The sequence below is a fragment of the Gambusia affinis genome, linkage group LG11 (genome assembly GCF_019740435.1).
Source record: "Gambusia affinis linkage group LG11, SWU_Gaff_1.0, whole genome shotgun sequence".
NCBI classification, from domain to species: domain Eukaryota; kingdom Metazoa; phylum Chordata; class Actinopteri; order Cyprinodontiformes; family Poeciliidae; genus Gambusia; species Gambusia affinis.
Genome location: NC_057878.1, coordinates 11,940,792 through 11,953,706, shown reverse-complemented (window position 1 = coordinate 11,953,706; position 12,915 = coordinate 11,940,792). Strand labels below are relative to the sequence as shown.

Genomic DNA, 12,915 nt, shown 5'->3' with positions numbered 1-12,915 from the left:
GCCCTTTTCCTGGATCCTAATAATATAGCTTGTCTCTGGACAACATTTTGGTTGTACAGTAATCCCTCGTTTATCGCGAGGGTTACGTTCCGAAAATGACCCGCGATAAGTGAAATCCGCGAAATAGAAAACTTTTTTTTTTTTTACAATTAGCAACTATTACATGTATACAAATACAGTGACTCACGTGTAGGCCGTTTCACTGCTCTTCAGACTGGGCCGCTGCATCCTGACTGCGCTCTGCAGTGTTCTCTTCTTCTGAAGCCCGCGGTGCAGGTGTGTTTGTCGGTCCAGGCCGTTTCGTCGACATTATGGGTTTAGGAGATGTTCGAAATTACAAGATAATTTGGCCAACTTAATGTAAATTTGCCAAGCTGTTTGATGTACGTACACATAACTGCACGAGACGACAAAATGATAGCACAATTCGTAGCATGTTTTGATACAAGAAGCGGGAGTGAGTTTTTAGCGAATCAGAATGCAGAGCACAATGCACCAAAAAAAAAAAATGCATTATGAAAATCCGCGAAATAGCGAATCCGTGATAAGTGAACCGCGAAGTGGTGAGGGATCACTGTATAAAATAATTTTCCTTTATAAGACTGCACAGAGACGCACAAGACAAACAACCATACATGCACACATTAATACCTAAGCGTAATTTAAAACTAAATTAACCAGTCATTTATGATTTAAGATAAACACTGAAATACAGTGTAAGTTGTAGAAGTTTCCAGGGAAATGTTGTTAAATTTGTGTTTATTTACGGAATGTTTTAGAAAAAGTAAAAATACAAGCACAGTTTTGGAGGATTTGTTTTCATGTGGACAAGGCCTAAACATTAAATTACGGTATACCTTACTGTCTATTTGAATTTGCCTGCATAAAAGAAACACGATTAAAATAACACAAGCTGTCTCCCACATGGGAACCCTCATTACACTTAATTACCGGTAGTGAATCTGTCTCTCCTCTTCTCCAACTTCAGTTATTTCACTATTATCTCATATCTGTATCATACAGATATAGGATATTTGCACTATTTTTTATACAGACTGTGTGCTGTGAGCATGTGAAAGCAAAAACAAATTTGTTGGTTATGCACATAAACTGATAAATGACAGCCCGCACATATGTGATGAGCTGGCAATTAGAACCGGCTCAGTTACGAGCGGCACACTTGTAGCGGGAAGCTATGATCTCCCTGTGTGGTCCAAACGAATCAACCGATGCATAACAGTTCATTCATAAACAGATACCTCCGTCAACATGTACCCATTCATAAACATTGTTTTATAAACAAAGCAACCGAATCACACTGCCTGTGGTTCTTCTGAAAAAAAGAATCAAATCCCATTTTTATTTGTTTAATACACAACAATGATAAGACGTAATTTAATTAATCCAATTCGTTAAAAACAGGGTTATAACAGTACTGGTTTAACGGCGAAGCGAAAGCAGAGCATTTTTCCTCGACGACCACCCACACAGTGGCAGCTCGGAGAGGGAGCTGGAGCTTAGGGTGGGAGGCGGCGGAGTGGAGAGGAGGAGGACGCCATTGCAGCCACAGCTGGCCGCCCGAGATAAATTTCATACCATCCCAAACTCTTTCCATATTCACTGGCTTTCCGGTTTTCCTCTGGTTCATCCCGCTTTTGTCGGGTCTCGAGGAAATACAAAAACAAGATGGTCGTTTCGTCTTCGCTGACAGTCGAAATGTGGAGCCCCAGCGCCGAACAAAAGCAGGTAAAAGAGCCGAGTGCAGGGGGGGACAATGGGGAAAGTTTTAGCCAAACTTAGCTAACTAAAGGTAGCTGTACCGCTATGGAGTCTGGAGCTGGACATTATCATTAGTTCAGAAAACTAAAAAATAAAAATAAAAAATCACAAACGCCGCGCTTTGGGGTTCACTTTAACTACTATTATTACGTAAAGTTGTATTTGTATACATACACAGTAATTAAAGATCGGTTTCCGGCGTAAAATTGTGCCAACATATTGAGATTTAAAGCCTCAAGTTTCGTTCGAGTTCAATCTTTGGGTGCTAGTGATTTACAAAACAGTTTACATGCTGCGTTGTAACAGCTATACAATCTGTGATTATCAAGCGAAAGACACAATAAAAGACATCTAAAAGTGTGTGTAGCTTTTAAGACAAAAGCAAAATTAATTCACCATCTGCAGTGGGTAAGCTGGACAAATTTTAGTTTGATGCTTTCACGATGTTTCGTTATAAATTTACCAAAATCTGAAATAACTAGTCTGTAAAGAAACGCGGTCAAGCTTTATCTAAACATTTATTTTTCATCCAACCATCCACCCATCTATATTAGAAACTTGAATAACTGCTGTAAAATTTTCTAAATACACAAATTTATAAGAAAAAGTATATGGGGGCGTTTATATTCTTTGGCGTTGTTTTGCTCAAATATACCGAAGTGTGTGAAACATCTCATCAGATTGTATTGCTTCGATGAACCACATGCAGTGAGTGACTCACTACCTTCAAACATGTTGCTTATTTTGAGTACAAATTTACGGGTTTTAGATTAGACTTTGCTTTTTTGATTTTCACAAATATAATTTTAACTAAGGCAGCACAGTTTATCAAAATTATATCATCATAGCACTATCAGTGTGTGCAATATTTATGTCGCAAAGGACAAATTGGAGTCCTTTGCGACTGGCTAGTATATTTCAAGTGATATGAAGTTGCATCTCACATGCAACTAATGTATTATTTAGCCAGTTGGACAGAGTCTCAGGGCAGCAGATGCTCACACCGGACACAAACTACATTGCCCAAAATGCAGAATAGCACAGAATGTAGGAACCATGGTCGAGAAAGAGAGGGAAGAAGAAAATATGTGTCGCAGCTGATCATTGCAATACTTACCGATATTACCAACCTTAACCTAACAGCATCTTTGCTTTTGCCTTTTCAGTTTAGACCTCCATGTTTCTCTAGAGCCCCAAAAAAGTCAAATAAAACTTTGCTAATTGCAAGGGCCTACATGTTTAGATTGGTGGATTTGACCAGTTCATACTTACTGCTAAAATATGTTAAATAACACATACCAATCATAAGTTCTTAAATAGAAGTCATCTGGACTTAGGAAATGTTCTTATTAGTTTTTATAGATTCTTTGAAGGCTTAGTCATGTTAGTAGGGTTCAGAGGGCTTTGCTTTCAACTCTATGTCTTCTATTTCAAGCAGAAATATTCTCAAATAATACTTTTCTGGTATATTTGTGTAATTTTGAGTTCCTTCTCTTCAGACCTCCCCAGTTGCCTCGCTCTCCGGTGGTCCAGTCTCTCACCATGAACGCCAGTAGGAACTGCACCTCAGTGGGGAACGGCGACGGTCTGGCAGTCCTGGAGTCGGTGTCCATCTTGACCATCACGCTCCTGGCCTGCCTGGGGAACCTGCTGATCGTGGCCACCCTCTACCGCAGACCGTACCTGCTCACGCCCAGCAACAAGTTCGTGTTCAGCCTGACCCTGTCCAACCTGCTGCTCTCCGTGCTGGTGCTGCCGTTTGTGGCAGTGAGTTCAGTGAAGCGAGAGTGGGTCTTCGGGGTGGTGTGGTGCAACTTCACCGCGCTGCTCTACCTGCTCATCAGCTCGGCCAGCATGCTGACCCTGGGAGCGATCGCCATCGACAGGTTGGTACCAGATCAGCCTGGAGTTGCAGTCGGGTGAATTCTGCTGCTGTTTTTATGTTTTCTGCATTTTGCCTGAAACAATTCTAACATATATCTTATTAAAGTGTCGCAGATGGTATTTGTGTGTATTATATTAACCTAAATCCTAAAACTCTAAAATCTAATTTGCTCACACATTTTTAACATTTTGATGGCTTTTTGTTGTGTTTTTTTGTTTTTTTGGTTGTTTGTTTTTTTGACCACACACACACAAATTTGAATGTATTTTAATGATATATTCTGACACAAAATGTTGCATAATTGTTAAGTGGAAGGTTAATTTTGAATAGTTTTGAAAAATATTTATTAAAAATACGTGGCTTGTATTTCCAATCAGCGCCCTTTAGTCTGATACCCCTAAATAAAATCCAGTGGAACCAATTGCTTCAACATGTCACCAGATTACTAAATTGAGTCGACTCATGTGCACAATCGAAATCCAGCTTTTCTGTGAAGCTCTCAGAGGTGGTGGCAGCATCATGCTGTGGATATGTTTGGGGTTTGTTTAGTTTTTTTTGGGTAGTTGAAAGTGTGCAGATCAGAGTTGATGGGAAGATTAATTGAGCTAAATTCAAAAGAAAACCTTTTAAAACCTTCGATGAGGCAGGACAGGACAGCCACACTAAACACACAACTTTAACTCCAGTGAAATAGTTTGGATCAAAATCATAGTTGTGTGTTAGTAAGCTTTAGTGCAGACCTTAATCTAACCTGACTGAGTTTGAGCTATTTGTCAGGGAAGAATGGACAAAGCTTTCCTCTCTAGATATTTGGTGCTATTAGAAACAAGTATGTTTAACACCAAGTCTCTTTGTGTTGGTCTGTCACAGAAAAATCAAAATAAACTAAAAATGAAGTTGGTGAAGATGTTCAAGGGCTTTGATTGCATTCATAGTGCATAGGGCAGCAAAACGTGATATTTGATTTAAAGTCGCATGCCAGATTTCTCATCCTTATGTATTTTGTTTCTACTTTTTGTTTTGTAAGTGTGCAAAGCACGTCGACTCGCTCTAGCTTCCTCCAAGTTTAGGCGCAGAACGGATTTGTGTCTTTTGTCTAATGGGAAATAATAAATTAGGAATCAAAAGCTCCTTTCTGTGTCACTCAGACCCACTGACCAAACGGAGTCATTTCACAATCTATTTTCCAGGATTTTTGATTTTTCTCTGTATTAAGCATTTGAAAGTCTTTGTGAAACTCCTGGAAACAATCAACAGCTATTTATTTTACTTAAAAGTCTCTAAAGAGAATAAAGAGGTTGCTCATTAGGACTTATTATTTACATGAACTGTACTTTATTTGAGCCAAATTTAGCATTTAAAGCTACTTGAGATAACCTGTGTATTATTTCCTCGGAGCTCACAAAGCTGTGACTGTAAATTTTCTCAGGAGCTCAAGGTCCACCGTGTTCTCACTGTTTTCCTAATTACCCTCCACACCTTTGGGGATTCCTGGTTACACAGCAGCTTTTTTATTCTCCTGCCAAACTCCCGTCTGTCTGTTGTTTTCATCTTTTTCCAAAACGCATTACAGCGCTGTTAGTTGGGTTCGTGCAGCTTTCGGCTCCTGTGTCGCCCTCTTCCATCTCAGCAGTCTCTGAGGTTTTACGGACCCGCAGTCTCCCCCGAGAACCACACTCAGCTGCTGTTTGTCAGATTTCTCCATCTTGTTCCCATTTCATCCTGGCAGGTACTACGCCGTGCTCTACCCGATGATCTACCCCATGAAGATCACAGGGAACAGGGCGGTGGTCGCCATCGTCTACGTGTGGCTGCACTCGCTGGTGGGCTGCCTGCCGCCGTTGTTCGGCTGGTCCTCCTTCGAGTTTGACTGTTTAAAGCGGACATGTGTCGCAGCCTGGTCCAGGGAGCCGAGTTACGCCGCCTTCTGGGTCACCTGGTGCATCCTCCCGCCCTTCTTCATCATGCTGGCCTGCTATGGAGTCATTTTCCGCGTTGCTCGCATGAAAGCCAGAAAAATTCACTGCGGGACGGTCGTTGTAGCCCAAGACGACTCAACTGGAACTCAGAGGAACGGACGCAAGAACTCAAGCACTTCAACTTCCTCTAACGGGAGCAGACGGAGCCTCGTGTACGCAGGGAGTCAGTGCAAGGCCTTCGTCACCATCTTGGTGGTGATCGGCACCTTTCTCATAACTTGGGGGCCGTACGTTGGGGTGGTGTGTACAGAGGGCCTGTGGGGTCAGGGCAGCGTCTCTCAGGAGCTGGAGACTCTGGTGGCGTGGCTCTCTTTCTGCAGCGCCGTGTGCCACCCGCTCATTTATGGCCTGTGGAATAAAACGGTGAGGAAGGAGCTGCTGGGGATGTGCTTCGGCGATCGTTACTACAGAGAGTCGTTTGCCACAAGGCAGCGGACGTCCCGACTCTTCAGCATCTCCAACAGGATCACAGGTGGGACAGCAGCAGGCACTTTTGTCTTTAAGGTCATATATTTTAATGAGTTGGATGTTTCTAATTATCAGTGCCCTCATGATGTGTTGACAATGTATTTTTTTTTAAAGTTAGAAAACAATAAGAGTGAAATAAGTGCAGCAAGTTCACAGGTGCCGGTTTTTCTGTTTACTTTTATTTTATAGCATAAAAACGAGTTGACCGGACTGCTTCAAATTTTAGTCACACATAAGATCAAATAAAATCGTGCAGTTATTTTTATTATCCATTAAAATATCTGCAATAAAAATATGCAGTTTAAGTAATGAAATCCATTTCTGCTCTCATCCTCTGCTCAACTCAAAAGAACAATGAAATAGTAACACTATAGTAAATGATCCTCGTCTAAGCTGTGTAAATATGTATCGTTTTGGAGCAGCTATGGCAAATTCCCCTTAAATCACTTTCAGTCTGGAAGCAGCCCAGATGGAAAATGTAGCTCACTAATGCCTGTTGATGCAAATACGACACAAACCAAGGATTTGCTTCCACCTTGTGGTTGCCTAATTACTTTATGGCAGGGGGTCAAAGGTGCCTGGATGGTTTAAGGAGTTACATTTTAGAAGTTACATTTGGGTATAAGAAAAAATATATATATTTTTCCTGTATTAATCTGTTTATCCAACTTTAGAGAGCTGTCAGGTATTGCCTTTAAATTAGTGGATCTAAGAAACCAAAAGCGTTGACTCAAACCAACTCACCCGTCTTCACCGAGGTTCAACTTTGTCCAATCTTGGTTTCATTCACACAGCCCAACATTGGTGTCAGTGAATCTCTGCTGTTCAGTTCAGCTGGCAGGAAGAACTGAAAGTCATCTGCAAACTAATGAAAAGAAGGGTTGATTTAAAAAGAACTGTGGTGGACTGAGTATTGAGCCCTGGGAAACCCCAAAACTGGTACCAACATATGTTGCACCAGAATATCATATCGAAGTCCGCTGAACATCAACCTGTAAGCTCCTATGAGCACTTGACTAATGTGAGAACAAATGATTTCTTTGTGAGTACGCGTTTTGTGAATGTGTTTGTTGTTTATTCAGACTTGGGTATGTCCCCGCACCTGACTGCAATGCTGGCCGGAGGAGGACACCTGTTGGCCCAAGGAAGCAGCACAGGAGACACCGGCTTCAGCTTCACTCAGGACTCAGGTAGGCAGTACACACACACAAGAAACACACTCTGGCTTTCATCCTAAAGGATGATACGATTGATGTTCACATCAATCTCTCTTATCCATGTTGTGGTGCACACAGTCACGTTGTAACTCCAAGCTGTTTCCAGAGAGTCAGGAGCGTAACACTGTCACCTCTCCCTACAAACGTTACTGTACACTTGACACAATGCAGTCACGCAATTCTCATTCTCTAAGCAAACACCTAAACCCAGAGAGGAGTGATGCGTCACTCCAGAGATGACGTCTCCTCTGCTCTGGAGTCCATATAGATTCACTGAGAGCAACTCATTCTTTCGCAAATGATTAGAGAATCAGTCTGGATTCCTAATGTTGCGTTTTAGACATGGTGGCTATGGAAGCAGTTGGATCACCTGAATCCAGTCATTTGGATGAATGAATCAGTACTTTAAGTAATATATAGTTCATGTAAAAGCGTTTTTTGTTTTTGACAAGAAACAGAAAAGGTTCTGTCGTAATATAATTTTATTAAGTTTGTCAGTGTGGTGGTTTTTGTTATGAAAATCAAAACAAAAAAAATACCGTTCCTCTTCATATTTAATAAAGATAAAGACAGAAGTGTCCTAAACCAAGAAATAGGCTTGTCACTATGTCAAATCTTTCTGGATGATAAATTGTCCCAGAAGTTATTGCAATAAACAATAGCATTGCTGTTTTGAGACCAATTTAAAGTAATATAATTAGTAATGGCATAAAAATGCAAGTAAATCCTTTCAAAGATCCATGGACTTTAATTTCCTATAAACATTTAACATCAGAACTGGAGTACATTTTAAATATTCAAAATAAATAAACAAAAACAACCGAAACTGCAAATAAAATGCAAACAAAAGTCTCTGCAAATAAAATTGTCCTTCAGTAGAGGAGCTAGATGAGATCAATGCACCAGGATGAAGACATTTTGTCATCCAGGCTTTGGTAGAAAGAGAAAGACAAACACTGATGCAAATTGGAACTACTGAGCTTGGTTTAATTTATTGTGCGATTACTTGATTTATTACTTACAGGCTGACCACAAAAAATCTATTCCAAGCCTCTTTGTTACATTATTGTTAAATAAATTAAAATGCTTAGCTTATAGAGTTCCCTCTACCTCATATTCCAATTTCTTATTTTAAATCCTGTAAATTGACAAAACAGTTTTTACAAATTTATCTATCTAGCTTGAAGCAAATCTAATTTCTACCAGAACTGTAAGATAATTGTGGCTTCAGGTTGCTCATGGTTCCTCATACATTCCTGTGTAACAGCTCACGTTTCAGCTGAAGAGCTGGCATTCAGGGTGGGTAAGATCAGGCGCTTTCTTGCTTTGCTGTTTTCCGACTGGGAGATAAAAAGGATCACAGGGCGCCGCCCTCTTTGCTTTACCTGCAGGCACCGATGTGATGCTGCTGGAGAACTCCTGCACAGACGGCTCCTCCTTCCCCTCGCAAAACGGGAATCCGTCCGGGAAGAGGCGGAGTTCGGTCACCTTTGAAGACCAGGTGGAGCATTCCAAAGGTATCCCATCAAATAAATGAAAAACATGGCTACACCAAGCATGAATGGTGTTTTTTTTTTGGAGGGGCGGGGGGTTGAGGTTTTTCTGAATTACTTGTTATTTTTTCAGCTGAAAGCACGTCTTCAGCTCAAGTCCACGCAGAGATTCACAAATCTCTCGACTCGTTCGCTTCCTGCTTGGCGCAGGCCATCGAGAGCGACGCCAAGCTCGCGCTGTTCGAGCAGAGTCTAGCGCCGCAGGGGGGAGGGCTCTTTGTGACGAGGGGGGCGCAGAAGCCCCGATACCCGGACGGTCAGAGACTGAGGCTGGAGAGCATCGATGAAGGCATCGTCAAGGACGACAGAGAAGAGGAGGAGGAGGAGGAGAAGCTCCTCTGATTGCTGAAGTCTGGATTCTCTGATGTTATTGGCAGACAGGGAGAGGCACTTTTTCACTCAAAGGAACACTGTCAGTGTCCGGGCGAATTTTTCTATCACGTTTGTACTCTTAATAGGAATTTTGTACTACGGTAACCTTACATGGTAATAATGTTTTGCTACACAATTTTTTTTATTATATATTTTTAGTATCTTTATGTGCTGTGGTCAGTTTGAGTAGAAAAAAAAATAACTTGAAAAAAAAACAAAAAACTAGTAATCTGTCACCTCAGATTCAATCTGCTACGGTTTCTCTCATGCAAATGTTTACGGTCCAATTAGGTTCTGTTGCAGCAAAGCTACTCGACCCAGTTTTAGGTTTTCTGTGCTTGATGACTAAAGGATTCCCAGCGAAGGTAACCTGATCAGCACTGACTGGATAGACTATTATGTTTTTATGATGCTTCTAAGCCTTGGGAATATAAATGTATTTATTTTTTTTAGGTTTGATCAGTATCAAAAAAGTAATTTATTGATTCAAACTATTTTATTCATGCGCATTTTTTCTAAAGACCAAAATGAAATCCTCATTCTGACTTCAGGATAAAATAATCATGAATAAATTTCATTTTTATGTCAACTTGGCTGCTTAAAATAAAAAACAGCTTTTCAGTCAAACGTAAAGCATTATGGATGAATGCGCCAATCAGGCATAAACTCCTTATCAGTGCACTCCTGACCTCTATGGATTTGACTTGTTTGTCCAGTTTAACATGATTGCATTGAGATCTGGGGACATGGAGTCCAAGTAAACCTTAAAGTGATTCCTCAAACCATTCCTGAATCATTTTACCATTTTGTGTCAGGGCGCATTATTCAGGGAATATTTCTTCCACCCTTATTGATCTGCAGCTTCCTATGCAATCCATCTGCTAAACTGAGCAACACAGGGCAACTTTGACATCCCATGTGCAGCTGTGAACTCTGGTAAACCAGGGTTTCTTCCCCGGGCCTCTTTTGATGGACACTTGGGAATGATATGACCCAGTTTTGTAGCCATCACAATTCAGTTCTCATCAGACTGTCAAAGGCTGAGTGTTTCCTGTTTTTCTGCTCTTAACACATCAGCTTTGAGGAAAGTCACTTGTTGCCTTACTTACCCCACCATCTCTTCTTTACTTTTTTCAGCTTCAATCAGAATTTCAACATAGTCTCATAAAATAGACCTTACGTTAGGTTTACAGAAACCTGAACTGGTCATATAAATGAGCAGATTTACCTTAAATGTTGAAAATTATTGAAGATTATTTTTGAAAAGCCTAAAACTTTAAACGTAAGAAATATGTAAAAATTGTCTTGATTTCAATACAAATCCTTTAAATATATTTGCGTCATCTTGATCATATTTATGATTTGGACTTTAATTACAGTAAAATGTAGTTTAATATCAGGCCAAACTAAGGCCGTAAACGTTCCAGTTACATCATATTGTTTCTTTATTTAAAGACAAATAATCAAAAATTAAATCACAGCTAAAAATTAGTCAGTTTCATTAAAAAAAAATTGTCTGTTTAGTTCAGTTTCAGTTTTTTTTTTTAGTCCATTCAGGCTCAGATTCAGCATGAGGACGTGCTGCTGTAGCAAGTCCTCATGCCTCCCTTTACCTTAGAGAAGAAAACTGATGCTGTTCAGCAGCAGAGCAGACAGAGGTACTAAAAAAATTGTCTCTAGTCCACAGGTGTCAAACTCCAGTCCTGGAGGATCGCTGTCCTGCAGTTTTAGATGTGCCACAGGTACAAAACACTGGAATGAAATGGCTTAATCACCTCCTCCTTGTGTAGATCGGTTCTCCAGAGCCTTAATGACCTAATTATTCTATTCAGGTGGTGCAGCAGAGGCACATCTAAACGTTGCAGGACAGCGACCCTCCAGGACTGGAGTTTGACACCACTGCGTCTAGTCAGTCCTTAAACTGATTGCTGTAGCCAATATTTCAGATTTAAATTATGCTGAACTGATGGTTCACAGTCAGCTCACAGAAATGTTTTCAGAGGTACATGTAGCTTATCCATTTCTACATTCTAAGTTGTATTGAAGAACCTCGGCTTATTTATGAAACTCGTATTATAATGTTATTCCCTCATCAAAGACACGCCTGGAGTGTTTTTATGAAATTCAGTTTTACTTTGTATGTTCGCTTATTTTTTTTAAACTGGTACTTTTTTAGTAGGAAAAAAAACTACACACGAGAAGTGATATAATCTTCACTGAGGTTCATTTCATTTCCTATTGTAACTATGGATACAGATATTTGTATTAAAATTTTATACCATCGAAACTCAATATTTTTTATTTGTGAAGGTTGTGTGTCTCTGCCAATTCAATTTAATTCAAAGTCAAAAATACTTTCCTTATTGACCCTAAAGGGAAATTAAATGTTGCTGTAACTCATATAATCAAAGAATCTCCTGTAGCAGTCTGTAATACAAAAGCCTCTGACTGAAGACACTTTTTCTATGACAGTTTCATGTAGAGGAGGCTCAGACTTGTCCATAATTTTCTTGATTTTATGTAAACTCATGAACACGCAAGAAAAACGAAAAGAAGGAAGTATCGGTAATTTAGTTGAACTCCCAGTAACCTCTACCAAACTCTACATGTTTATATTTTGGACAGTAGGACGAACGTCAAGATGCAATCTTTTGACTGTTTATGATGCTGCAACAACAGAGGATTTAAAGTGTTTCTTGTGAATGTTTCCCAGGGATGTCAACAATAATGTAGGCGTCCATCTCATTAAGCTAAATGTTTAAACGAAGCTTCATCCTGATTTTTGCTCCAAAACAAACAAAAAAAACTCAAATCACGTCTTACAGTTTGAAATACATCTGACTGATGTTACAGCTCTGTTTATTGTGCATTTGGCCATATTAGCTCTATGAGTCACAATAACTTAACGCTCCATCTCTAGCACAAAAAAAAAAAAAAAAAAGGTGTAGTTTATCAGAGTAAAACTCTTCTCAAACATTTTTTTTTTTAAACCCAAGTCAAGTAAGAAAGCAAACAAACACGTTTAATGCATGAAAAATAAATAAAAAGGGCAGCTAAGTGAGAAATACTTCAGCTTTCGATATTTCCCAGACGGAGACGGAGCCTGCGTTCAGACACACAGCTGCTCAAAAAAAAAAAAAAAGGGACAGCTGTAAGCAGCAACTCAGCCGCTTAAAGCCGAGTCGTTTCCATCGCTGATCACAGTTCTTTCCGTCCAAACTCTATAAAACAACAGAATTAAAGCCTTTGTATTTTAATTAAAGTCTGTATTCACATGCTTTAAGTGCTGCAGTAGCACGTCAACATTTCATTGCTACAAATTCAAAAATGTTAAACATTAACACTGATCCAACTCTCACCGTCTCCAAACAAAGAATATTGCACTTTAACATCCTTTCACACCAGCCGCTGCAATTAGCACTCTAGACACACACGTTTATATACCCATACTGGCGTCCCTTTGCAGTCACACAGCTGTAGTTTATCCTCATACAGAAACATCAGTAAGAAAGTTCCTTAAAAAAGAAAGAAAAAAATAACACATGGGCCTAGAAATAACACTAATATCCAAAAGGAAGTATTCTACTAGTACAAATCTCGGGGGTTCTTTGCAAGTGCTATACAGCAACAACAAAAGGTGTTGGTTCTTTTTTTTGTTTTTC

At 39.9% G+C, this 12,915-nt stretch overlaps 1 protein-coding gene across 1 annotated transcript; it reads left to right on the top strand.

Moving 5' to 3' along the window:
• Nucleotides 1-1,290: 1,290 nt before the first annotated feature.
• Nucleotides 1,291-9,442, top strand: gpr161a (G protein-coupled receptor 161a). The gene is made up of 6 exons (XM_044130902.1): nucleotides 1,291-1,746; nucleotides 3,279-3,665; nucleotides 5,394-6,115; nucleotides 7,194-7,301; nucleotides 8,720-8,845; nucleotides 8,955-9,442. Exons 2-6 carry the CDS (start codon nucleotides 3,322-3,324, stop codon nucleotides 9,221-9,223), a joined length of 1,569 nt encoding a protein of 522 aa, XP_043986837.1. The 5' UTR covers nucleotides 1,291-1,746; nucleotides 3,279-3,321; the 3' UTR covers nucleotides 9,224-9,442.
• The last annotated feature ends 3,473 nt before the right edge of the window (nucleotides 9,443-12,915 follow it).

Excerpts from the sequence above, each read along its gene's own strand:
- gpr161a (XM_044130902.1), top strand. The coding sequence starts at position 3,322 with ATGAACGCCAGTAGGAACTGCACCTCAGTGGGGAACGGCGACGGTCTG. Across the intron at positions 6,116-7,193 it reads CATCTCCAACAGGATCACAG|ACTTGGGTATGTCCCCGCAC; the intron begins GTGGGACAGCAG and ends TTGTTTATTCAG. Across the intron at positions 7,302-8,719 it reads CAGCTTCACTCAGGACTCAG|GCACCGATGTGATGCTGCTG; the intron begins GTAGGCAGTACA and ends CTTTACCTGCAG.